At 39.4% G+C, this 27,049-nt stretch overlaps 3 protein-coding genes across 5 annotated transcripts in view; 1 reads left to right on the forward strand and 2 right to left on the reverse strand.

The window, feature by feature from the left end:
- The window catches only part of LOC100243916 (uncharacterized), a 36,838-nt gene extending 19,349 nt beyond the window's left edge, over positions 1-17,489 (reverse strand). Inside the window, exons 1-2 of one of the 2 annotated variants that reach the window (XM_010657762.3) lie at positions 17,167-17,489; positions 16,970-17,072 (exon numbers count right to left, since the gene is read on the reverse strand). In XM_010657762.3, the coding sequence (XP_010656064.1) occupies positions 16,970-17,072; positions 17,167-17,249 (186 nt within the window). In that variant the 5' untranslated portion in view covers positions 17,250-17,489. The remainder of the gene's footprint in view (positions 1-16,969; positions 17,073-17,166) is intronic. The other variant, XM_010657763.3, reaches the window with a different exon arrangement.
- Positions 17,490-18,572: 1,083 nt separating this feature from the next.
- Positions 18,573-20,555, forward strand: LOC100266240 (glucan endo-1,3-beta-glucosidase 5). The gene is made up of 2 exons (XM_002277181.4): positions 18,573-19,156; positions 19,275-20,555. The coding sequence occupies exons 1-2, from the start codon at positions 18,573-18,575 to the stop codon at positions 20,398-20,400; spliced, it is 1,710 nt and encodes a 569-aa protein (XP_002277217.4). The 3' UTR covers positions 20,401-20,555.
- Positions 20,556-20,907: 352 nt separating this feature from the next.
- On the reverse strand, positions 20,908-26,405 carry LOC100245720 (26S proteasome regulatory subunit 7 homolog A). Of its 2 annotated transcripts, none has more exons than XM_059740714.1 (10): positions 26,054-26,405; positions 25,824-25,909; positions 25,396-25,483; positions 25,233-25,310; positions 24,791-24,852; positions 23,226-23,370; positions 22,575-22,793; positions 22,312-22,493; positions 22,005-22,180; positions 20,908-21,210 (listed from the first exon to the last, which is right to left on the reverse strand). In XM_059740714.1, exons 1-10 carry the CDS (start codon positions 26,135-26,137, stop codon positions 21,053-21,055), a joined length of 1,278 nt encoding a protein of 425 aa, XP_059596697.1. In that variant the 5' UTR covers positions 26,138-26,405; the 3' UTR covers positions 20,908-21,052. The 2 variants fall into 2 exon arrangements, with proteins under 2 accessions (XP_059596697.1, XP_059596696.1); XM_059740713.1 differs by having other exon boundaries at positions 26,048-26,403.
- Positions 26,406-27,049: the final 644 nt, after the last annotated feature.

The raw sequence follows: 27,049 nt of genomic DNA on the forward strand, positions 1-27,049 counted from the left end.
AGGGGCAACTCTCCATACCTTCCTGCAATTTTTGCCCAGAAAATAACCATTCCAACTTAGGAGGGTATCGCTAACTGAAAAAGGCATAACCCACGACACCCCAAATTGAGCAAAAAGAAGATCCCATAACGCCCTCGTCCTGGACCAATGAAGAAGAAGGTGGTTTATGTTCTCCTCTTTCTCAAGACACATAAAACATCTGTTCGCCAAGGCCCATCCTCTTTTCTGGACTAAATCCAATGTTAAGGCTTTTCCCCAAGTAGCCTCCCATGCGAAGAAGCTTATCTTGGGCTGCACATTCACGTTCCAAATAAAGCTTGAAGGAAACAAAGATGAACCACCCGCCTCAAGAGCTATGAATAGGGACTTGACCGAGAATTTACCGCTTTTGGTTTCAGTCCAGGATACCGTATCCTCCACATCCTCAACAACTCTTTTACTCTGAATCCTCTCCATAAATCTTTCCGCCTCCTCAATCTCCCAGTCATTGAAAGCTCTTAAAAAACAGGGGTTCCAACCCCCCCTTCCCCCCTCAACCAAGGGATCCCAAATATCTGCCACCCACGCTTCCTTCTCAACCGTCAAAGCAAAAATAGAGGGAAAGGTCATACACAGAGGAGACTCCCCACACCATCTATCCCTCCAAAAACTCACCCTTCTCCCATTACCTACTATGAAAGCCAGCCTGTCACTCACCAACTTCCAGCCCATCCTAATTCCTTTCCACAAACCCAACCCATGAGCCTCTCTCACTTCCCGCAAGCACCATCCCCCTCTAGCTTCTCCATACTTGCCTCTAATCACTTGATTCCACAAGGCCTCTCTTTCATTTGCGAAATGCCAATTCCACTTTGCAAGAAGAGTCTTGTTAAGGAGGGAAAGGCTTTTGACCCCCAAACCTCCTTTCGCCTTACTTAGACACACCAACTCCCATCTTACTAAGTGAGGCTTATGATCCAGATTGCCCCCACCCCATAGAAAATCCCTTTGGATTTTCTCTAATCTCCGTCTAACTGAGCTTGGTAGACACAATAAAGACATTAAGTAGATGGGTAAATTCGAAAGTGTACTACGAATGAGAGTCGCCCTTCCTCCCTTGGATAAATATTGTCTCTTCCACATAGATAGCCTTCTTCGAAAGCGCTCTTCCACACCATCCCAAACTGTAACTGACTTAAAAGACGCACCCAGGGGCATCCCCAAATAGGTGGTTGGAAGACTACCCAGACTACAGCCAAAATCTCCAGCAAGATCATCCATACTCTCCACCCTCCCTACTGCAATTAGTTCACTTTTTTCCAAGTTTATCCTCAATCCTGAAACCGCCTCAAACCACATAAAAAGCCAACTGAGATGAGTCAACTGGTCTTGTGAAGGTTTGCAAAACACCAGTGTGTCATCAGCAAACAACAAGTGGGAAATTAGGACCCCTTCTTCGCTTCGACCTTTCACCCTACAGCCAGATAGAAAATCTCCCTCTACTGCCCTTTTAATGAACACACTAAAGACCTCCATAGCAATGACAAATAGGTAGGGGGAAAGGGGATCACCCTGCCTCAAACCCCTGGAGCTTTGAAAAAAACCCGTAGGGGTTCCATTGATCATCACTGAGAAACTTGCAGTGGATATGCACCACTGAATCCATCTAATCCATTTCTCCCCAAATCCCATTTTCTCCATGATTGTGAGAATAAAATTCCAATCCACTTTATCATACGCCTTCTCTATATCCAATTTGCATAAAATGCCGCTCTCATTATTCTTAAGGGTTGAATCAATGGCTTCATTAGCTATCAACACTGCATCTAGGATTTGTCTCTCTTCCACAAACGCCCCTTAAGCTTTGGAGATCACCTTTCCAACCACTTTTTTTAGCCTATTGGCTAAAACCTTGGCCAACCACTTGTACAAGCTTCCCACCAAGCTTATAGGCCTATAATCCCCTAAAGCTTCAGCCCCTACTTTTTTTGGAATTAAGACCAAGAATGTAGCATTTAGGCTTTTGACAAATTTGCCATTTTCGTAAAATTCCTTAAAGAAGCCCATCACATCAGCCTTTACGAAATCCCAAGCAAAGAGCCAAAAAGCCATAGAGAATCCATCTGGCCCCGGGGCTTTGTCCCCATTGCAACCCCACTAGAGCATCAAATACCTCCTTTTCCAAAAAAGGAGTCTCCAATGCATTAGCATCCAACTGCTCCAACATCTCAAACTGCAGCCCAGAAACTGAAGGCTTCCAATCCCCCGGGTTAGATAACAGTGTCTTAAACGCATTGGCAATCCCTTCCCTAATATCATTCTCCTCCGTGAGCCAAGCTCCGTTTATCTTAATTCTGTCCACATTGTTCCTCCTCCTATGTGCGTTGGCCATTTTGTGGAAAAAGCCGGTATTTCTATCTCCCTCTTTCAGCCACACTTCCCTAGATTTTTGCCTCCACGTGATTTCTTCAAGTAAGACCTATTTCTTATATTCTTCCTTCGCTTCGTTTCTTGCTTCTAACTCTTCCAATGACAGCCTGCTAGTTTTCTCCTTTGCGTCCCAATACTCCATCTGCTCCAAGGCCATATTCTTTCTATATTCAACCCTTCCAAAACTGTTTCTGTTCCACTCCTTCAGCTTAACCTTCATAAATTTTAGTTTTTCAGCCAATATAAAACTTGCGGATCCGCTGAAACTGCCTTCCTCCCACCATAGTTTCAAAAGATCCTTTACACCTTCCGCTTTCAGCCACATATTCTCGAATCTAAACGGGGTAGGGCCTCTTCTCAGACCCCCAACATCCATAAGGATCGGAAAGTGATCGGATACGGGTCTTGGAAGAAGACACTACCTCGCATCTCCAAAATGGCTATCCCACTCCTCATTAACCAAAAAACGATCCAGCCTTGAAAAAGACTGGTTATCCGTTCCTCCGGTCCAAGTAAAAGGGCCCCCCACCATGGGCAGATCTTTTAACTCCAACTCTTCTATTACTTCTGCGAACCTTCTCATAATTGAGTTCAAACTCCCTCCTCTGCTGCTCTCTTCCGGTCTCAGAATGGCATTAAAGTCCCCTGCAACGCACCACGGCCCATTCCAAAGCCCCTTAATGGCCCCCAGCTCTTCCCAAAAACTCTCCCTCTTCCTCCTTAAAGTTGGCCCATAGACCCCTGTAAACGTCCATATAAAACCATCCTCGCAGCTCTTAAAAGTGCAAGAAATGGAAAACAATCCTTTTTGCATGTCAACCAACTCCAACATCCTGTTGTCCCAAATCACCACTATTCCTCCGGCTGCACCCCTTGAGTCTACAGCTCCCCAATCAAGGAACCTACCCACTCCTAGGCTCCTAACAATGCCCATTGACATTTCCTGAATCTTGGTTTCCTGAAGACAAACCAAGTCCACCTTATTTTTCCTAATCAAGGCTTTGATCACCTTCCTTTTGTCGCAATTATTGGCCCCTCTTACATTCCATGTGATCATTCGTAGCTTCATTTAGACCTGCTCATGCTTCCCCCTCCTTCTCCTCCTCCTCCACCTCCCATATAGTTCACAGTCCACTCCAATTTTCTCAATTCTCTTTCGAATTTTGACAACTCTAATTTCCTCCTTTTTCTGCCATCCAACTTGCCTTTTTGAAGCTTCCTCTCTTTCATTCTTTTGAGCAGGAACAATATTTCCCCTTCAAATCCCTCCGTCGGCATCCCTAGATAGCGGCTAAATTTAGCCAAACTACTGGACTGCCAACACAGATCCCCCTCTTGGCCTCTCTCCTCCTCGTCCTCTTGGGAAGCTCTTTCCAAAGTCCCTACTGGTAATTCCTCGGTATTCCCAGACCCTCTACCCACCAAATTCAAAACCACCTCCTCCCTGCCATCTGCCAAAATCACCCTTAGCGGATCCATGACTGCTCCCCCTCCGTCATCTGAAGCTGTTCCCCTGTCGGGAACCCTAACCATGACAGCACCTTCCCCATCCCACCCAGAAGGAGTAGAAAAGAGAGGGATACCCCGTTTCCCCAAAGACAGAGAAGGAGAATGGGTTTGATCGGAATACCTGGAGGCCTCCTCCAATAACGCCTCGTCGGTGATTTCTGAAAAGTTGATGGTCGGGCGATGCGATCCCGGCGTTGAGCCAAACAAATCCCCCTCCTGCTCTCCTCCTCCACTGTAACACCCATCGGGAGCCCTAACCTCTTTTGCAATCTTCAAAGAGGGTCGGGCCTTCCCCCCCAGACTTTTAATAAGCTTCAGATTGGGCCGGCCCATATTCTCTGAGCTTTTAAACCCTTGGCCCTCCACTTCGGGCTCTCTTACCCAGCCCGATACACCTTGCCGGCCCAGTGGCAAATTTCCTCCAAGCCCAGAGCAAGGACTCTTCCCCCGAGCTGAAGATTGGTCTCCTGTTGACCCATCCATCTCTGTTGCTGCTCCCGACACAGTACCAGAGGACTGCGCTTGCTTGTTGCAGCTTCCTTCCCCCACTTTGTACTTCACATCCACTTTTGCAGGTGCCCCACACGTCTTTTCTCTCACCCTTTTGAATCCGGCGCGTGTATCTCCTTCTTCGTCATCCCTAACCTCCCGCTCCTTACCCTTTTCTTTACTTTTCGCCGGAACCACTTCCGACAGGCCTGGTTTCACCTCCCACCATAGCTGGAGAGCGTAACACAGTGATCCCACTACTACTTGCATGGTACTCGGCCACTCTTCCCCTACAAATCTCAATAATATTCTGGCCCACCTTAGCTCATTGCACTTGGCAGTATTTTCATCCACTGCGACGAACCCCCCGCAACAGTCCCCTATCTTTCTGAAAGCTTCCTGACTCCAAAAATGCAACGGCAATCCCACGACTCTCACCCAAACACTCTCGGCTCTCTCGCCATTTTGAGAACACCCCACTTTTGGGTCCCACCTGTCCAAATGCAGAGTCGATTCCTTGAACCATCTGCTTCCTCTTAAAAGCACCTTGTTCGCCTCATCTTTATTTTCAAACTCGATCAGCAAGAGAGGGCCCCCTATCCTCGCAAACTTTAACCCTCCTTTAATATTCCAATGGGTTCTCCCCCAGCTTTCAAAAGCATACATATCTGAATCCGACAGTGGAGTATGTCCCCAACTGCCAACCAGACATCGGTCCATTAATTTCCTCTCACTTGAGAATTCTTTCTCTCCCAATTGTAACCAAAGTCTTTCCCCTATCTTTTTCTCTCTTGATTTCACCACATCAACATAGGATTTTTGGGCTTTTCCTGCAGATTCCCCAACTGTACTCCCTGTCCCATAGAAAGTAGCATTTCCCCAAGGCTCATCCCGAGACATAACGCCAAGGGAGCGGAGCTTTTCAGCCAACAAAACCCATCCTCCCATAATACCTTTTCCTTCTGGAAACACTAGGCAGTATCTCTTTGATTCCTGGTCCACCACAGAACACAATAAGAATCTACCTGCCTCATTTACTCGACTTTCCAGCTTAAACCTCCTTTCCCCATCTTCCCACCTTTTGACCAGACCCTGCACAATGACACCCCTGCAGCAAGCCTCCACCCCTTCCAACAAGCAACACAAGCTGAAGCTTCCAAACCTGACCCATGAAGTAAAGCCTCTACTCCTTTCCACAATGATTCCCTTACATCTCTCCCCAAACACCTCTACAGAGATTTCAAAAGATTTTGAATCCACTGCAAACCAGCATCTGCCTCCTCCCTTCATCTCATAGAGAGTGAACCACTATAAATCTCATGTATTCTTGTGCTTTAATTTTTCGCATTGGTTTATTGTCGCTTTCGAAAAATAGGATTAGGGTGTTTTAATCCTAACAATTGGTATTAGAGCTTTTGGTTATGATTAAAAGCAATGGCTGGCGAAGATGGTTCAACACATGAAATCAGGAAGTTTGATGATACAGATTTTGCTTTCTGGAGAATGCAAATCAAAGATTATCTATACGATGTTGAGAGTTATTTGGTTGACACTATCAAAGAACGTTGTTCATAACGTGGCAAAGGAGAAATCAACCGTAGAATTGATGAAGGTATTGTTAGATATGTATGAGAAGTTGTCTGCAAATAATAAGGTATTTCTCATTAAGAAATTGTTTCATTTAAAGATGGAAGAAGGTGTTTCGATGGCAACACATCTCAATGAGTTCAACATGATTGTTAATCAATTGTCATCTAGTGAAATTGTTTTCGATAATGACGTTCATGCTCTAATTCTTTTGGCATCTCTACCAAACAGATGGGAGCCCATGAGGGTAACAATCAGTAAGTCTGTAGGTAGTGCTAAGTTGAAGTTTAATGATGTCAGGACCGGCTTCTTGCTGAAGAGGTTTGTAGAATTGATTCGAGTTCTGCCCTTAATCTCTTTTTTTTATATATATAGGTAATCAAAATCAATAAGTAACGCCGGAAAAAACGTTCCAAAGTACATAGGACATATACAAAGAAACACCTCAAAGCAACACAAATACAAAGAGGAACATCAACAACCCCCTTAGCCCAAACCCAAACACTCCACAAAGTCAACAAAGGATAGAGGACTAGGAATTACGTGCAGCTTGTACCAAGCCCAAAGATTACAAGCAAAGGAGGATTTCAACCCTTGGATTGACCGCCCCTCATTATCAAACGCCTTACTATTTCTTTCATTCCAAACAGTCCAAAAAAGGCATAAAAGAGCAGCTCGCCACTCCTTTTTCCTTTTTTTCCCCACGAAAGAACCATGACATCCTAACAAAACCTCTCTAACCAATGAGGGGAGCTCCCACGACACACCAAAAAGGGAGAATAGAAGATGCCATAAAACTTACTCTAGTACAATGAAGTAAAATGTGATCTATGGATTTTCCTCTTTATGGCAAATGAAGCATCTATTTGCCAAAGACCACCCTCTCCTCTAAATGTGATCCAGAGTTAGAACATCCCTCCAAGTGGCCTTCGAAGCAAAGAAGACCACTCTTGGTGGCACCCACAAATTCCATATCACACTTGTTGGGAAAATGCTCTGTCTTCCTAGCTCCAACACCTTGTATAAGGATTAGACAGAGAAAGCCCCATCCTTAGACTCAGTCCACAAAATTTCATCATCCTTATCCCTCGACACCCTCCTCCCATGCAATCTCAGAAGGAAACACTCCAAGCTCTTCATCTCCTAATCGTTGATTTGCCTAGAAAAGTGAGAGGCCCAACACCCTCTCTTAAAAGAATGACTCCAAACCACCTTCACTCATGCCTCCTTAGAGGAAGCTACAACAAAAAATAAGGGAAAAGAGATGTACAAAGGCTCATCACTATACCACTTGTCCTGCCAAAACCTCACCCTTCTACTATCCCCCACCATAAAGGCAACTTTGCATCTTAACATGTCTCCCTCCTTCTTGATGGCTTTCCATAACCCTACCCCAAACGCTTCCCTCACCTCCCGAGTACACCAACCTCCTTCCTCCCCATATTTTATGTTGATAACTTGCCTCTAATAAGCCTTCCTCTCCTAAGCAAAGCACTAATTCCACTTGCACAGAAGAGCTTTATTGAGCAACAAAACATTCTGAACCCCTAATTCACCCTTGCTTTTGTGTACAAACAACAGACCAACTAACCAAGTGAGGTCTCCTCTCAAGGGCCCTTCCTCTCTAAAGGAAGTCTTTTTGAATTTGCTCCAACTACCTTTGCCCAATCAATCTTGGCATACAGAACAAGGCCATAAAATAAATAGGCAAATTGGACAAAATATTGCAAATTAGGGTAAGTCTCCCTCCCTTAGAAATATACCACTCTTTCCAAAGAGCCAATCTCGTTTGAAACCTCTCCTCCACACCGTCCCAAACTGCCACAGACTTGAAAGAAGCACCCAAAAGGGGGAAACCCAAATAAGTAGATGGAAGTGTCCCAACCTTGCATCCAAACTCGTGCGCCAACTCCTTGATATTCTCCACCCTACCCACTGGGAGAAACTCACTCTTTTCTAGATTAATTCTTAACCTCGACATAGCCTCAAACCACATAAGCACCCAACTCAAGTAAGTCGGTTAATCTAAGGAAGACTCACAAAACACTAACGTGTCTTTAGTAAACAGTAAATGAGAAACATCCATCCCCTTTCTCCCTCTTCCTCTCACCTTCCACCCCGGCAAAAAACCACCAAGCTTAACCCTCTTTAGCAAACAATTGAGGGCCTCCATGACAATCACAACCTGATAAAAAGAAAGAAGGTCCCCCTATCTCAACCCCCTAGAGGTATGAAAAATGCCTGAAGGAGAACCATTGACAAGAACAAAGAAACTTACAGTAGACATGCACCACTTGATCCAACTAATCCACCTATCACCAAAACTCATTTTTCTTAGCAACAAGAGTAAGAAGCTCTAATTGACATGATCATACACCTTCTCTAAATCAAGTTTGCAAATAATCCCACAACCACCATTTTTCAAAAGAAAATCAATGGCCTCATTAGCTATCAACGAAGCATCCAAAATTTGTCTCCCCTTCACAAATGCATTTTTGGATAATGAAACTACCTTACCCACCACCTTCTTGAATCTATTGGCTAGCACTTTAGCTAACAACTTGTAAAGACCATTAACCAAGCTTATGGGCCTAAAGCCCCTCAAATCTTCAAACCCCCCCCCCCCCCCCCCCCCCCCCCCCCGCTTACTTAGGAATCAATACCAGAAAAGTAGCATTCAAACTCTTAATGAATCTTCCATGCTCATGAAAACCCTTAAAAAAATCCAACACCTCTCCCTTCAAAAAGTCCCAACTAGCTAGCCAAAAAGCCATAGTGAAGCCATTAAGGCCTGGAGCCTTATCCTAACTAAGAGTTGAAAAGGCAGAAAGCACCTCCTCCTCAAAAAAAGGAACTTCCAACAAAGTCACATCTTCCCCCCCTAAAGCCTCAACAGCAAGCCCTTCACAATTGGGTCTCCACTCCCCTGTTTCAGACAGAAAGGATTGAAAAGCTCGACCTACCTCCTCCTTAATCTCGTTCCCCTCTAAAACCCAAGTCCTATTTAATTTAATCTTCACTAGGGCATTCCTCTTCCTGTGAGCATTAGCCATTTTGTGAAAAAAAAATTAGCATTCTTATCGTCCTCCTTCAACCATAGCTCCATTGATTTTTGTCTCCAAGAAGTCTCTTCCATAAAAACCCACTTCTTATACTCCTCCTTAGCCTACATCCTCTTAGACTACTCCTTCAAAGACAAACCCTTGTCTCTTCCTCAGCATCCCAAAAAGCCACCTGATTCAAGGCCAACTCCTTATTAACTATCACATTGCCAAAGACCTCGTTGTTCCACTTCCTCAGATTGGCTTTTAGGGCTTTCAGCTTTTAATACAAAATGAAACTGAAGGATCCTCTAAAAACAAATCCCCCTTACCAAGTTTTCATCAAATCTTTAAAACAGTCTTTCTTCAACCACATATTCTCGAATCTGAAAAATGGATGACCCCCTCCTCAAACCACCTCTATCCCACACAATAGAAAAATGATCCGCAACAAGTCTAGGTAATAAACACTAAATAGCCCCATTGAAGTGGCATCCCCAATCCTTGAAGACCAAAATCCTATCCAATCTTGACTGAGACTAATTATTTAAACCACCCCTCCAAGTGAAAAGACCCCCCTACAAAGGCAGGTCCTAAAGCTCCAACTCTTCAATAATCTTCAAGAACCTTCTCATGACCGAGGACAACCTTGAGGCCTTACTCTACTCACTTGGAAACCTGACCTAATTAAAGTATCTGCCTATACACCAAGGATCCTAACACAACCCTCTCACGGTCCCTAATTCCTACCAAAATACTTATCTGAAAATTTTTTCTAAAGGGCCATACACTCCTATAAAGACCCAACAGAAATCATCCTCACAGTTTTTAAACTGACAAGAAATTGAATAAGCTCCAATCTCCATTCCAATCAATTCTAAAACCCTATTATCCCAAAATTCCTCTGACAAACCCCCACAAGTTCATTTCAACCCACCCTAAGAATCTACCCACCCCCAGTGACCGAACCAAATTATTAGTCATAGCTTGAATCTTGGTCTCCTAAATGCAAACCAAATCCGCCCTTTGAGACTTGACCACAGACTTGATGACACTTCTTTTATTGCTATCATTAGCCTTTTTTACGTTCCAACAGAGAATTTTCAGCCTCATTAACCATCAGAAACAAATTCCTAGCTTTCCTTTTCGTTACCTTTTCTGCTCCCCTTACCATTAAAATTAACTAAGCACTCCAACCTTCGAAGCTCTCTTTTGAACCTTGAAAGCCCAGTCCTTTTCCTCTTAGAACCCACTTTTTGGGCTTTCATTCCCTTCCTTTTTAGCAAGTTTTGGAGGAAGGTTAAAATTTCCTCCTTAAAGCCCTTTGTCGACATGCCCATAAAACTGCTAAATTGGGAAAGGCAACTTGATAACCAGTCCTTGCTTGGCCTCCCTTCAAACTCTAGAGACCATGCCTCAAAAACCCTTTTCCCTTGAATCAAATCTTCAGCTACCATCAACACTCTCTTCACCTTAGCGGAACACCTCACGTCGTTGCCATCGATCATCCTCAGTGGGCTTCAAAAGCTAACCCCTTCACTCCCTCACAATCTAAGGACCCATCAAACACAAAATCCCCTCCATCCACCTATTCCTAACAAGAAAGAGAAGAAGAAGAGAAATCTTGCACCCCCAAGGGAAACAAAGAAGAGAGAAGAATGGACTGGTACCTGACGGCCTCCACTACAAGCGCCTCATCGACCATCGCGCATTGAGAATCCACCGACGAACTCCTCTCTATCACCATTGCCACTTTTGAATCGCAATAAAGAGAGAACCCTAACTTCCCAGCAAAACCCTTCTTACTAAGGCCCACTCTCTTATCCCCTTTTTCATGGACCTAGCCCAATCTATCAATAACCCCCCTCTCACAACCCATCTCCAAACGGGTCACACTAAAGGTTGGCCCAATAGCCCTAGCCAACTTCACAAGGGAGTCCACTCTTTGTGACCCACTCCCCATCCTTCAAAACCAACTTTGGGAATTGTCCTATCCCCATCGTCCCTACCAACTACTGCAACACCCCTCCCATCGCCTCCATTTCCGTTTTTTCTCTTGATAGATTTTGAACAGGAAAAGATCATTGTTTCACCTTCCCGCTTTCTCCTTCCATTCAAGATTGACACATCCTTCCAAACCTTCTGCACAAAGTACAACTCTCTTCCCACACGCTCACCTACACGTGAACCTCTAGTTTCGTCTCCCCTAACCTCCAAAGCACAATCCCCACTGCCACTGCAACTAATCAAAACCACCTATGAAAACCTAGGCAAGATTTCCCACCATAGATGAAAGGAGAAGCACGAAGAACCTACCGCCAAATGAAGAGTGCTTGGCAAGGCTTTCCCATCCAACTTCACCAAGATCCTAGCCCACTGCAACTGAGTCAAAGACGCAGTAACTTCGTCAACCTCTATAAAACCTCTGCAACAATCCCTAATCTTCTTGAACGCTTCCTTACGCCACAAATGCAAAGGAATCCCCAACACTCTCACCCATGCTTCCTTCACATTCCCCCCCTTACACAGGCACCCAGCCTCTAAAGTCCATCATGCTAGTTGAGGACCCTCTCCTTAAACTTTCTTGAGCCTCTATCAAAGACCCTCTTTGCTTCTGCACAATTCTCAAAATCAAAAAACAACAAAGCTCCTCCAAAAACTTAAATCTTCAAATCACTTCTCAAAGGCCAAACACCCGAAGCCCATCTTCTAAAAGGAACTAGCTCAGACAACAATAAAGTTTCCTCACCAAAAACTCTTAACTAAACAACTCCTTAACCACTTCTCTTTACTCTACACCTCACTCTCTCCAATTTCGATCTAAACCTCTTTTCCTGCCACTTCCCCTATTCTTCCTGACTACATTTGCAAAGGATAAGTCCTTGGTTGCCTCTTTAGATGAACCCCAATTCACTATCGGGACGACCACTCTTCTGAAACTAGCCATGGGGGTAACACCTAACAAACGAAGTTTCTCCACCAAAATGCCCCAACCACTAAGGGAACCCCTCCCTTTTGGAAAAATCAACGTGAATCTCTTAGCCTCAGTTGCAACCACCATGCAAAAGAAAAACCTCCTACCACTACTCGACCGACGTTCTAGCTTGTACTTCCTCCCTCCCTCCTCCTAAACCTTACTCCATCTCTTCATCTCTACAACAAAACTCCACCCCTTCCAACAAAAATCTTAAACTCCACTCCCTAAATCTAACCTAGACAAAAAAAAACCCTACCTCGTTCCATAATAGTACCTTTCAATCTCCCATCAACCTCCTCAATAGAAAGATCAAAGGACTTTGAGTCCACAGCAAACCAACAACGGCCTCCTTTCTTCATCTCCTTACTATGAAACTTCATTGGCAATTAGCCTCAATGGAATCTTATCGCCAAACACAATTGGTAACTTCTCACAGGACTGATCTATCAACATGTTTTCTACATTAACCAAATATACGAAACTCGATTTCCTCATGAGAGCTTTTTCACTACCCTAAATCTCAAAAGTAGAGGTAGGGAGAATGAAAAAAATTCTAACCAGAATAAAGGTAGATCGAATGGAAGAAGTCATTCTAGATTTGGGCGTAATGTAAAGTGTTGGAATGGTGGGAAAATAGGTCACATAAAGAAGCATTGTAAAGCACCGAAAAACAAGGAAGAAAACAAAGATGATGTTGCAAATACAGTTGCTGAGGAGATACATGATGCATTACTTTTGTAAGTTAGTAGTCCTATTGATTCTTAGGTTTTGGACTCAAGGCCATTTTCCACACAATTGCACACCGAGAAATTGTGGAGAACCATGTTTCTGGGCATTATGGGAAGGTGTATGTGGCAGATGGCAAACCACTAGATATTGTGGGTATTGGAGACATCCGTCTAAAAAAGCGAAACGATTCCATGTGGAAGATTCATAAGGTGAGACGTGTACCGAAATTGATATGTAATCTTATTTCGGTAAGGCAACTTGATGATGAAAGACATAATGTGACCTTCACTGGTGGTGCGTAGAAAGTTACGAAAGGTGTCATAGTTGTTGCGCAAGGGAACAAAACTAGAACATTGTACATAACATTCAGTTGCAGAGATACGATTTCTAAATAATAAATCTAATGTGTTTGATGCTTTTAAAAAGTGGAAGGCTATGGTTGAGAATAAAACAAACTTAAAAATGAAGTGTTTGAAGTCTAACAATAAGGGGAATACATTGATGATGATTTCAAGTGGTATTGTGCTGAAAATGGGATTAAGATGACAAAAACTATTCCTAGAAAACCTCAACAAAATGGTGTGGCTGAAAGAATGAACAGGACATTAAATGAGTATGTGAGGAGTATGAGGACTCACGCAGGATTGCCAAAGACATTTTAGGTAGATGCATTTAACACTATGGCTTACCTGATCAATAGAGGCCCTTCAGTTCCTTTGGATTGCAAAATAGCTGAAGAGGTTTGGAGCGATAAAAAAGTAAACCTTTCTTTTTTTAAAGTGTTTGTTTGTCTCTCTTATGTTCATATTGATGTTGCTGCTAGAAGTAAACTTGATATGAAATTTAAGAAATGGTTCTTTATTGGTTATGGTGGCACTGGCGGCACCGAGTTTGGTTATTATTTTGGGATGACCAAAATCAGAAAATCATTAGAAGCGAGGATGTGATCTTCAATGAGCAGGTGCTTTATAAGGATAGGTTGGGCAAAGTTTCAAATAATGCAGATTCTAAAGTAAGGATATCTGAGGTAGTTCACTTGAAAGATTTTCTAGTGAATGATTTACAAGTGAATGTCCATGAAGTTCAAGAAACCACACCCCTGGAAGATCAAGAAAATGTAGTCCCAGAAGTGAATCGGTCTACTCTCGCAACTAAACTCAGAAGTCTTCCAAAACTATTAGACCGTCACAAAGGTACTCCCTTTCACTTAACTATATTTTGCTTACTGACAAAGGTAAACCAAAGAGTTATAAAGAAGCAATGCAAGTTAATGAATCAATTAAGTGGGAGTTAGCCATGAAGGATGACATGGATTCATTGATGTCCAATCAAACATGACAGTTAGCAGAACTACCGAAAGGAAAAAAAAGCTTTGCAAAATAAATGGGTATTCCGAATAAAGAAAGAACATGATGGCAACAAGAGGTACAAAGTAAGACTTGAAGGCTTTCAGCAGAAGACAGGCATTGACTACACAAAGATTTTCTCCCTAGTGGTCAAATTGACCATTATCAGAACAGTACTTGAGTTAGTGGCAAAAGAAGATTTGCACTTACAACAGATAGATGTAAAAATGACATTTCTTCATGGTGATTTGGATGAAGAAATTTACATGCATCAACCACATAGGTTTCAAGGTCAAGGAAAAGAGAAAATGATGTGTAAGCTACAAATGATTTTATATAGCTTGAAATAGGCTCCAAGACAATGGTATAAGAAGTTCAACAACTTCATGACCAGCAATGGTTTTTTGAGGTGTCAGGCAGATCATTGTTGTTATATCAAGAGGTTTGATTGCTCCTATATTATTTCACCGTTATATGTTAATGATATGTTGATTGCGGGGACTAGGCTACATGGTTTTTTTTTGCCGCGGAGACTAGCATAAATGAGATTGACAAACTAAAAAAGAAGTTATCAAAGGAGTTTACAATGAAGGATTTAGGTGTTGCAAAACAAATCCTCGAGATGAGGATTATTAGGGATAGGGAGGTCCTTAAACTATCACACGAAGAGTATGTGAAGAAAATGCTTAGCAGATTCAAAATGGTTGGAGCCAAGCCCATGAGTACCCCTTTGGCTAATCACTTCTGGCTATCCAAAGATCAATCGCTCTCAACTGAACATAAGCGGGTTTACATGGCCAAAATGTCTTATACCTCTACTATTAGCAGTCTTATGTATGGCATGGTATGCACTAGACTGGATATAGCACATGCAATGGGAATCGTGAGGAAATCGATACACGAGGTTTTAACGTGGTTCGGCCAACCATGCCTACGTCCACAGATGAGAGAGAATGATTCCACTATACAATAGAGAATATTACAGAGGACAGAACCAAATACAACTATTGGGTTCCCGAAACATCACATGTTTCCCCACTCCTTGTATCTATACCCTACCATGAGCCCTTTCGCTCCATAGAGTACCTTCCATTCTTCCTCACATCTCTATCCACCTCGTATAGTCTCTACAGGCCTATCTCCATCTCATAACTTTTTCCTCTCATGACCTAGAATATTTATAAAGATATTTCCAACAACCTTCCTTATTATATAAGGAAGTCTAATATTACAATAATATATCAACCTATAAATATTTTATATAATATTCTTTACAAAAAAAGAATCTATACTAATTAGGAATTTGGGACACTTCCTAACAATCTCCACCTTGGACCAAATTCCATGAAGTTAATCTTCAATCTCTCCATGACACAAACCTTTTTATATCATATCACCACGAAAGAGCAATCGACTCCACCTTTAGTGAAAATTCCTTTTGTTTTCATCTTGTGTGTTTTGTGATCTTTTACTCTTCCAGAAATCTTCAACCCAAGCTCTGATACCAGTTGAAGGGAATTAAGCCAAATTCCCAACCTGTGTGTTTTCTCTATTTTTTTTGTTTCTCACAAGTTGGGAATTTGGCTTAATTCCCTTCAACACACTTGTACTCTCTTTTCATCATAGTGAAAATCTGCAGCGGCTACAAGTGGACCTAACTCTCGCATTGAGAGTGAACCACTATAAAACTCGTGTTCTTGTGCTTTAATTTTTCATATTAGTTTATTATCGCTTTTGGAAAATAGGATTAGGGTGTTTTAATCCTAATAAAAAAAGCCTTCCCCTTACTTGCAAGGAACCTTTGTAAAGGGTAATGGTATAAATATCTTGGGCGCAAATTAATTGCTAGGAAATTGATGGATGAAAAAATGGTGGTGTTTAAAGTCAACCTTGAAGAAGTTTATGATCACATTGGTTGGGATTTCTTGGACCATCCTTTGGTCAGGAAAGGCTTGCTTACTACATGGAAATCTTGGATAAGAGTTGTTCATTCTCAGTCACCTATGCTACTTAGTTATTGGTTGTGCCAAAGATTAGATAGAGGCACCTGCAGGGCTGAGGCAAGGATATCCACTTTCACTGTTTCTTAGCTCAGAAAGCTCTCCCCTACAACCATTGTCATCCCACTAAAGAGTAGCCATAAGCCACACCTTCCTCTGCCAGTTGACATGTCAATCCAACATAAGATCCTTGATTGTCCCTACAAGAACCAATTGAAACCTGAAAATTGCGCCCACTACAACCGAGCTTTACCACAGTACATAGAATACAGTTTGTTGTCTCTTCACTAGATTTACATGGGTTGTGTCTGTTTACAAAGTGTCGTCCCCTCCTCATAAGATGGTCCATCATTAGAATCTTCTCCCGATTAGCTTCCAAGAGAAAGAAACAAGCCCAGGGGTGAAGGCGGGAGCACAGTGGGGAAACCTCATTCGCAAGGAACTGAGCCAGTCTCACGACACAGAGAGAATTGTAAAAAAGACTTCAGCTGGAAATGCCTCAGTTTCTCCCCTCCCAAACAAGATTACCTTCCCTGCCCCTGACAAACTCGCAGATTGAATACACCCCAGAAGTCACAGTTTGTCACACAGACAACCCTGAATCCGTTGCGAACTAAATCATTTTTTTCATTATAAGAAGGTTCGAAAAAATCAACCCACAAATCACGTATAAAGCATGAGGAGGGCAGGACAGGGGCTCACTTATGGAAAAAACAATAATGATGATGTAATACAGAGAAAAGGGACACAACGGCATATGATTAACAAAAGGAATAATCCTGAATGGCAGTAAATTGAATAGAGTTAGAAAACAATTACGAGACTGGAAAATGTTGACAACGATTATGAAAAGAAAAATAAAAGGCAAAGCAATAGAGAGACCTCTAAACCGGATGAAGTGCCGGACCCATCTCCAGAAGAAGAAAACGAATGATGGGAACCACCCCTCCCGTTTTTCCGTAGATACCTATGAATCGAACTGGGCCTGCAAACACCCACACCCAATAATAAAATATAAAAAAAATGAAATACGAAGAAGAAGAAGAAGAAGAAGAGGGTGGGAGGTGGGATTGTCTAACAAGTTGATGGGGAGAAAAACGCCGGCCTGGGAACGAGAAGCGCGAGGGTCATCTTCCACAACTTGGGCTTTCAGACAGAGCATCTTGTGCTGGAATCATAGGATGAATGGATCCACTACAAACCCCGGCTTTCTTATTCTTCTCATACACGACTGTAGCAGCCGCGGGGAGCTGTAGGGTTTTGATACGAAGCCAAAGGGAAACTCCCCACTCTCAGCTTTCCCCTCTGCACTCTCCACTCTCACTCTCATTCCCACTCACTCGTAGGTCAATTAGCTTCTTCCCTCACCGACACCAACTACCTCCACCCCATGTCTTTTCCCTCGCCCTTTTTGTTTTTATTTTTAATTTCCATATTATATTATATCATATTTATATAATTAATAATTGATGTCCTTTCGTTTTTTCTTTTTCTTTTTTTCTACTTATAACTCTTCTTTTCTTTTTTTTTCATACTTCGTTCAACAATAAAAACAATCATATACTTCAAAAATCCAAATAATAAGTTTGGATTTTCTTAATGACAAATATGAAGCATTTTTTTAATAACAATTATGATATTACTTTTGTTTATCCTGGTCAAAACTCATTCGCAAGTAGCAAATGAAAGTAGAAATGGATAATTTAGTTCAAATTAATAAATTTGAAGTTGAAGGTTACGAAATGCATGTTTGGTTTCAATTTGTTAAGTAATAAAATTTGAATGAAATTTATCAATTATCCTTTAAAAAAAATTATTATTGGTTATCTATATACCTTTCTAATTACCAATCTATTAAGTTGGATAAATTATGTCAAATTCACATTTAATCCTCATTAAATTCCTATATCAATGTCGATATAGTGAATTTTTTTAATAGACAAATAATAAGAGAATATATATAGAAAGCACTTCACCAAAAGGCAACTAGGTTGAAATGAAGTTTATTTTTTATTTTTATTTAATTAAACATCTGTATCTAATTTTAGAGGAGTATGAAATGAGATCATCCAAAAAGTTTTACTACAATGGTAAAATTAAATTTAGGGTACATTTTGACATATAGTCATAATATATTTTTCCTTTTCTTATACTTATTTTTCAAAAATTATTTTTAAATTAAAGAATAAAAAATATTTTTTTTTATAATTTTATAAAAATAAAAGCTTTTCACAGGTTGTTTTTAAAAATAATTTTACACCAATGGCGTTATCGTGAATAACGTTATCCTGTCAAATCCATGCCCAAGGAAGGCCAAATTCGAATTTTGTTCTAATTATTTTATCCCTACCAGAATCACTCAAGAAAGGCGGGGGCAAAAGGGGAGAAGCGTCCTTTTCTTTCAGAACTTAAGCAAAAAGACTAACAATGTAGCCACGTCATTGGAAAAAAGGTGCATGGCTTCTATAGATGGGTTTTGTCATTTATGGGGGAAGGAGCCAAGGCAACAAGTAACAAGTACTACAACAACAAGCTTACTCCATTCCTTTCTTTGATAGATTCGGCTGGGTTTCCCTCTGGAATCCAGTTCTTTGTTGAATCCTTATCCTGGTGTGATTCCTTCCCTTTCTCTGATAACAGGCATATATTTCCTCATTCAAAACCGGGGCCTTCATATCCCAAAGCACGTAGAGACCCCGGGAAAGGGATTCAGATTAAGCAATTAAACAATATGGCTTTGAGTTATTTGGTGTGGATGTTGCTGCTGAGCCTAGTTGGTGGTTTGGGTGTGGAGGGCGTAGGCCTGGCTTGCAACTGGGGCACAATTTCAACTCATCCCCTCCCACCTGACATAACGGTGAAGCTATTAAAGGACAACGGATTCAATAAAGTGAAGCTATTTGAAGCCCAACCTGGCGTGCTCAGGGCACTGGGGAATTCTGGTATCCAGGTCATGCTCGGCATACCCAATGACTTCTTAGCACCTCTGGCAAGCAGCGTCGGATTTGCGGTCAAATGGGTGTCACAAAATGTCTCTACCTATGTATCAAAATATGGGGTTGATATAAGGTAATTGCCAGCTCCCTCTTCAATCTATCTCTATCTATATATATGTAAGGTAATGTACTTATGTACATGCATGTTTTTTTCTGAACTTGATTAAATATTATTCAATATTTTCGTCCAGGTATGTAGCTGTGGGTAATGAGCCTTTCCTTAAGACCTACAAAGATTCTTTCCTGCAAACAACATTTCCAGCGCTTAAAAATATTCAGGCAGCCCTGATCAAAGCTGGGTTGGGGGAAAAAGTGAGGGTCACAGTCCCGCTCAACGCAGACGTCTACCAGACTGACAGTGGTCTGCCCTCTGGTGGTGACTTCCGGTCCGACATCCACGCTCTCATGATCTCCATCATCAAATTCCTCAGTGACAATGATGGTCCCCTCACCATCAACATCTACCCCTTCCTCAGCCTGTATGCAGACCCCCATTTCCCGGTTGACTATGCCTTCTTCTCTGGCAATTCTACCCCAATAGTTGATGGTTCCATCAGTTACACCAACGTTTTCGAAGCCAACTACGACACCCTCATCTGGGCTCTTGAGAAAAATGGTTTCCCCTCCATCCCGGTCATTATTGGGGAGGTCGGATGGCCTACTGATGGTGATTCCAACGCCAACCTGCAGTATGCCAAGAAGTTCAATCAAGGCCTTGTCAACCGGATCCTGAGAGGACAAGGCACTCCCAAACGCTCCGACGCACCTGACATTTACCTATTTGGACTCCTTGATGAAGATGCCAAGAGCATCCAACCAGGGAACTTTGAGCGGCACTGGGGTATTTTTTACTTCGATGGAACCGTTAAGTATTCACTGGATCTGGGGAAAAACAAGACTCTGGTCCCTGCAAAGGGTGTCCGCTATTTGGAGAGGCGATGGTGCGTAATGGCGCCTGAAGCAAACATTGCAGATCCCAACTTGACAGAAAGCATCAACTACGCTTGCACTTACGCCGACTGCACAAGTCTTGGATATGGGTCCTCTTGCAGTAGGCTGGACACGAGGAGCAATGCTTCCTACGCTTTCAACATGTACTATCAGACCATGAATCACCAGAAAGACTCCTGCAAATTCTCTAACTTATCAGTCATCACATCCATAAATCCCTCTCAAGGTACCTGCCGATTTGAGGTCATGATCGATGTCGGAAAGCATGACACCAGGGCTACATCTTCATCAGCTGGGGGACTGCAGAATCTAGCCATCAGGGTCATTTTTGTTTTAATATTAATCATTTATGGTGGCGTTTGCTGAGTTTCAACAATGTGCTCATGGACCCGGGTATAATTGTATCTAGATTTAAATTAGCTACTTGATATATTTATTTATTCTTCAAATAATGTTGGTTTCGGGTCGATTTTAATTACTTGATTTCTCAAATATATATGGATGTTGTTAATGTTTCTGTTTTTATTTTTGTACTTCCTTGGTTATTGGTTATTCCTTATTGACCAATGAGTATTTCCACCTTCTTAAGACTCCAAAAATACCGGCATGGAAGCTTTCTATCATGTGTTTCGGTGCTCCACGGAAGATATCATATCCGTTTCTTGCCAAGGCGTGTAAGAAGGAATTCGAAGAACCCTTTTTAAAAATCATTTTACTTTTATAAATTAAATAAAATTCACACGTGAAAAATGGTTTTTTCGATTTACATTTATGTATAATGTAAAAGTTTTAAAATAGATATTCTTACTTTTTTTTTTTTTTTTTTATCAAAATCAAAAGCTAGCTTGTCAAATGAGTTCATGCATGCCAAAATTAATCAACCAGAAAACGGAGGACCTTAATTGTAAGTTGTAAGAAGTCAGAAGAGCCTAAAATAAAGAGAAACAGTGTCATTTAATCCACTAGCTGTGAAGTATTTTTATGTGCAACAAATTAACGACATTATGGAAAAAATCAATCAGTTGTAAATCATGTACTCCGGTGTTGCACTGAACTTGAGGTGGCCCTTGATGACCTTTTTTATTGAATCAAGGAAATCTCGCTCTGTCACAATCTTCCTACGTGCTCTAATAGCAAACATCCCAGCCTCAGTGCAGACACTCCTTATGTCAGCTCCTGCATGCAGGAAAAGAGTTTCACTTGAAACACATTTATTGAATAAATTTGCTCATAGCTTTTAAATTAACCAAGCAAAGCATAAGATTTGAATATAAAATTGAATGAAGTACTGATCTTGAAAACCATTAATTCAAATAGTAACTAAATCATTCTGGTAAATATTTGATTGGATTCAAATTGCAAACCACGAGATTTTAAGGGGTATGTATATATATATATATTTGAAGCGAATTAAATAAATGCACAAATTAAAGCATGCTTTCAATATCAATTTGGCTCCAAGCATGTGTAACGTTACTGCTTACTAGAACAAGAAATATTAGTTTGTTTCTTCTCGTACTCAAGTTAGAGAATGTCTACTTATGTTCCATGTTTTGCTAATCCTGTCCACATATATGCATGCTTTGTTCTCATGCAGGATAAGTTCTCTTGCTATAGAGTGGAAACAAATACGATTAATTTAAGATACACTACGTACCAGCAGGGATCCACAGCCCCCCACTGTATACCGACCATCAATCCATTGGTCCGTAAATAAAATCATGGTATGGAAGCCATAGCCATACAGGCTTGCTCCCGTAATAATTATAATTATAATTAAAATTAAAGACAATGGTCTATTTCATGTATAATTAAATTCCCAACCAAACCATTATCAATATGGATTTTTCGTTTTTGTTTAAAAGGAGCTAGCATATATATGATATTATTTATGATCAGGTGAGAGAAAGACTAGTTGGTTTGAGTTTCACAGCATGCAGTTTCAGTTACTACTTGACAAGCTTATTTACCAGTAGAGCTGGGGCAAATGCGTGCAAGAAGCTCAAAACGAATATCTCTTTCACAGTTCATAGTTCGAGTGTGGATCTTGAATATTTGTGTCCCGCTCTTCACATCGGGTAGCCCAAATTCAAGCTTCCGATCTAGTCTCCCAGGACGTAATAGAGCTGGGTCCAGTGTACCAGGTCTTTAAAAGGTCAAAATTAAGATAGTGAAAGAAAAAAAACAAATCAATTAAGTTCATTGGCAAAAGAAAGGATTGAAAATTAAGTGGGACATCAACAGTGAATAAGAACTATAGATTGGTTTCCAACTAACCTGTTTGTTGCCATCATAACTTTGATGTTTCCTCGAGCATCAAAACCATCAAGCTGATTTACAATTTCAAGCATGGTACGTTGAACTTCTCTGTCTCCACCCTTACCATCATCAAAACGTGCACCACCTATGGCATCAACTTCATCAAAAAAGACAATGCAAGCCCTCTTTGAGCGTGCCATCTACAGCAAATTAATGCCACAAATGCTGGTTAAATTGTTATTTAATTAAATAGTGAAACATGGAAATATATATTCCTTTACCCGAAAAATCTGTCGGACCATGCGGGCACCCTCACCAACATATCTTCGAACAAGTTCACTCCCAATAACACGAATAAAACATGCACCAGTTCTATTGGCCACAGCTCTAGCTAAGAGAGTCTTGCCAGTTCCAGGAGGACCATAAAACAGCACACCCTTGGGAGGTTCGATTCCAAGTTTCTCAAATTTCTCCGGGTGAAGCATGGGCAGCTCAACAACCTCAAGAAAGGAAATGAACATGTCTTAATCATGTAGTAAGTATGGAGTAGTAAAAATTTAAAACAAAGCTGACATGATGCAGCATCATTAGTTTACAGGATTTGGACCCTAAACTGAAGTGTTCATATGATTCCAAAAAATTAAGAATTCATTTATTGTTTTGATTAATTTCATTCACAACCTCTAAAGCCTAATTTCATTTATTAGTTTTTGTAGATCAAAATATATGGTTAAACATATCCATTTAAAATATTTTTACTTAAAATCTTTTTAAATAATAAGTTTTAAAATTAGAATAAATTTATAAAGATGTTAATTGAGGAAATTTAAAACCAATGATAGTAAGATATATTTACACTTCATCTCGAAGGATTTCATTGAAATTAACCCTTCATTATTTTTTGAAATAAAACAATGGAAGAAGGTACAGACCTCGCGCAGCTTCTCAATCTGCTCTTTACATCCACCAACATCATCATATGTTACATTAGGCTTCTCTTCTACTATCAACATTGTTACACTTGGATTAATCTTTGGGGGCAATGGCATCTCAATCTGACGTGTAATTCGATCAATCCTACAATGAGAATGTAGCAACCAAACAAAAAGAAATCAATGAAATGGGAAATTTAGTGCATCTCTTCAGAAAAGTACCAAAAACAAAATAACGTTAACAATTTATCTTTAATATAGCTTCATAAATATGAGTTTAACATTACGAAGATTTTTGATAAATTAGCTTAAAAGAATTAATGGCTTGATAACTTAATTTAAATTATTAAATAAATTAAATATATTTGATAAAATAATTTAATATTACAATTTAAAGTTATTTTAACTTTAAATACTTTTTTAGTTCATTTTATCTATATTAATGAGAGTATATTTTAGAATTATGATTTTACATCTATGATTCAATTTTTATAAAAAATATTTTATAGTTATTACAATACTTTAAATATGAATGTTTTTTTTACATAGATTCATCATTTAAAATTAGTAGATATAAACATGAGTTAAAATCAATGCAATAAAAATGAGTTAAATTAATGGGGTAAATGTGTAAATTTGACTAGTTAAAATAAATTTTAAATTTATTAAACAATTTTAATATTTAATGTAAAAAATAGGAAATAAATTTTAAGTGAACAAGTTAAAATAATTTAACTTAAAGTTAATTAACTTATTAAATAATAAATATTAAGTTTTATTAAACATTGATTAAATTTACAAACAATCAATTAATAAATATGTGATTAGAGTTAGCCTAAGCTAGTTAGTGATAGGTTTTAGACTTTGCCTATTGTTAGTTAAAAGTTTTAAATTTAATTTAGAATCATAAAATAAAATATAGGGCTCTTTTATAGAAAAATGAAATTAGGATTTTTTTTTTTAATATTGAATATGATTTTTTTATAAGAAAGAACAATAGTTTGAGGCTATATATATGCATATATATAACAGAAGGCCTCATGAAAGCAATAGGGATGATGGCTCCTCTCTCAGCCAGTTTATCAGCTTCCTAGCTTGCTAATCTAGGCTTCCAAAAAGAAGCTAGGAAGCTCGCATCTTCAGGACGATCACTGTCCTCTATAAAAAGCTTTCGCATGAAGTTAGAACACCTAATTGTCTCACCAGTGAATTAAGGTTTTCTAAATTTCATAATTGAATTAAACTTCATATAATCATTATCAAATACACTCTAAATATGGAGGTTTTAAACAATTATCTAAAAGCTACTGTCTCGTGATTTCTTACCCTAGATATGTTAAAACCAAATCCTTACTCATAAAATAATGTGTCTACAAAGTTACATGATTAAAGAAAAAAATAAAAAAAGAATTAATTTAATGAGAACACACAAAAAAGAATAGGATCACCATGTTTTTTGCAAAGAAAATGTTAAAAGTTGAACAAAGATCATAACATAACATAAAAATCCTAATAACCACACATAAAAAAAAAATGAAGATTTAGAAAGAAAACAGGATGCATACCCAACACGCATGCCTTCATCTATATCCGTTTGGGAGACGTTGGCACCCAGTTTGACCACGTACTATGTACAATTACAATATTAAGAAAATATCAGACCTAATGTTAGCATTTAATGTTTTGTTAAGATATTGTTTAAGTAAATAATAATTTTAGTAAATATTTCTATCATTTGTAATATTTAAAAAAATTTATATTTAAAATATTAAAAAAAATAGAAATATTTTCTAAAATCACTCACAAACGCACTCTAAAACTCAAGCAATACATTTAAATGCAACTAAGATCCATGCATATTCCCCACCTAAAAATGTGCATTACACATAAACAAATTAATGTAAATGAAATGGGGAATACAATATAATGAATATGATAATCACAGAGGATAATAATTAGAAAAGAAAAAAAAAATTCTTTTAAAAAGGCATTGCAAAGAGCGCAGACCGTTGCAGTTGGCTTGACATCTATCATATACTGGGGGTTTTCAGAATTGGGGTTGATTATCCTCGTGCACCTTGCAACCTAATTTGCAAAATAGTTATTTAATTCTTCAATTAGCACATTTTCTTTTTCATTTAACAAGCCGTGGAAAATTCAGAAAACACACCCGAAGTGACTTCTCATTCTGCATCATTAGTCTATCAGAAGGAAGATTCCAGTGACTTGGTGGAGCCAAACCAGTGTCAGATTCCGCGCTACCTGTTGCACAAACAAAGGTAATTAATTAATGCTACATTAAGCTTGGAGACTGAATGCATTCAAAAAGGAAAGAAAGCAAGCAAAGCATCATATATTCGATACATTTTCCCAAGCAAATGATTATGATTTAAGTTTTAACCACCCCAGCCTGCAGGACCACCTTCTTCAAGAAAAGGTTCCATATTCAATTATTAGGCCTCTCCAACCGTGAAACTTCAATTACATAGTTGCATATGTAATAACACCATTATTGATTCTACATTGGCAAAATGCATAGAGCTTAATGCTGATCCTCCCCGTCATTTAACAATATTAGGATATATCAAGAAGCTTGACATACCACAAATATCATCCATCTTCTTCACCATTTCCTCGATTTCTTTCTCCACTATTTTTATTCTGTCAGAGTATGGTCCTTGGCCCTGCATTAACCATTTCAATCTATCAACAGAAACAAAAAAAAAAAGGCTAAAAGTTCAGTGCAGAGGTTAGTAAAGATGAGCAAATAATTGAAGAGCGAAATGAGAAGCAAAATTGGAGTAGGTTGAAGAAAGAGAGACAGATACATAGGTTTTAAGGAGGGCAATGTCGTCTTCATCGAGAGGAGGGGTTTTCTCGTCCTTGATCTTGTCTTCTCGTTGAGACGCCATTGATTTCTTGTCTTCTTCCGTCTTCTTCAGCTTCCCTTACTCCACTTCTTGCTTTTCTTGCAACCTCAGGATTACTGTTTGGATTCTTTGGAAGTTTGGTATCACAACAAATTACACTTACTGCAATTTGTGAACATCTCCTCTCCAAATCTTTAAATTAAAAATCATGCCCGTTGTTCAATCGCATGCAAAGGCCCAGTCCGGCCCATGTTCCCAGCGCTTCCCTTTAAATAAATAATAGTAAGTGTCTGATAAAATATTAAACACCACTCTTTTAAAATCTACTTGAAATGATTCATAGACTAATATTGAATAAGTGTTTCTTTAAAATAATTATTGGCACCACAACTTAAAAATGTTTTTATAATAATCATTATTATTATAGAATTTTTTTCTAAAATATGTTTTTTTAAACAAATTTTAGATGGTTTTAAACATCATTTTACCTTCTTTAAAACATAAAACAATTTTTTAACTAAGAAAACATTGTTGACAGATTTTTGACAAAAATATATATATAGTTTTTAAAAAAATTTGTTCTATGAACATGTCTTTTTTTAGAACAAATTTTAGATTCGTTTAAAACAAATTTGAGATGTTTTAAGTCAATTTTTTAAAGAATATTCCGAGTAATAATTAAAAATATGAAAAATAAATTAAAACCTTGTGCATTGCATGTAAAATCTTCGTGAAGAACATTTCATAAAAAATATTTGGAGTAATAATTAAAAATATGGAAAAATATTTTAAAAACTTTTATATTATAGAACATGTCAAGAAAATTGATCTTCTTATTTAAGTTTCAAATATAATTTTATTTCTAAAAGTAACGGAAAAAGGAACTATTGTTAAAAATTGTTTTTTGGGACTTGTTTCGAAAAAGTTCCCGAAGAGGCCCTGATTGTCCTTCAT

The sequence above is a fragment of the Vitis vinifera genome, chromosome 11, assembly GCF_030704535.1.
Source record: "Vitis vinifera cultivar Pinot Noir 40024 chromosome 11, ASM3070453v1".
Lineage (NCBI taxonomy): Eukaryota > Viridiplantae > Streptophyta > Magnoliopsida > Vitales > Vitaceae > Vitis > Vitis vinifera.

What these genes read in the sequence shown, in the direction of transcription:
- LOC100266240 (XM_002277181.4), top strand. Translation starts at nt 18,573, where the DNA reads ATGGGGGAAGGAGCCAAGGCAACAAGTAACAAGTACTACAACAACAAG. An exon ending in AAATATGGGGTTGATATAAG is followed by an intron (nt 19,157 to 19,274) that starts GTAATTGCCAGC and finishes ATTTTCGTCCAG; the next exon opens with GTATGTAGCTGTGGGTAATG.
- LOC100245720 (XM_059740713.1), bottom strand. Translation starts at nt 26,137, where the DNA reads ATGGCGTCTCAACGAGAAGACAAGATCAAGGACGAGAAAACCCCTCCT. An exon ending in ATGTCAAGCCAACTGCAACG is followed by an intron (nt 24,853 to 25,232) that starts GTCTGCGCTCTT and finishes AATTGTACATAG; the next exon opens with TACGTGGTCAAACTGGGTGC. An exon ending in TGGTCCGACAGATTTTTCGG is followed by an intron (nt 22,494 to 22,574) that starts GTAAAGGAATAT and finishes AATTTGCTGTAG; the next exon opens with ATGGCACGCTCAAAGAGGGC.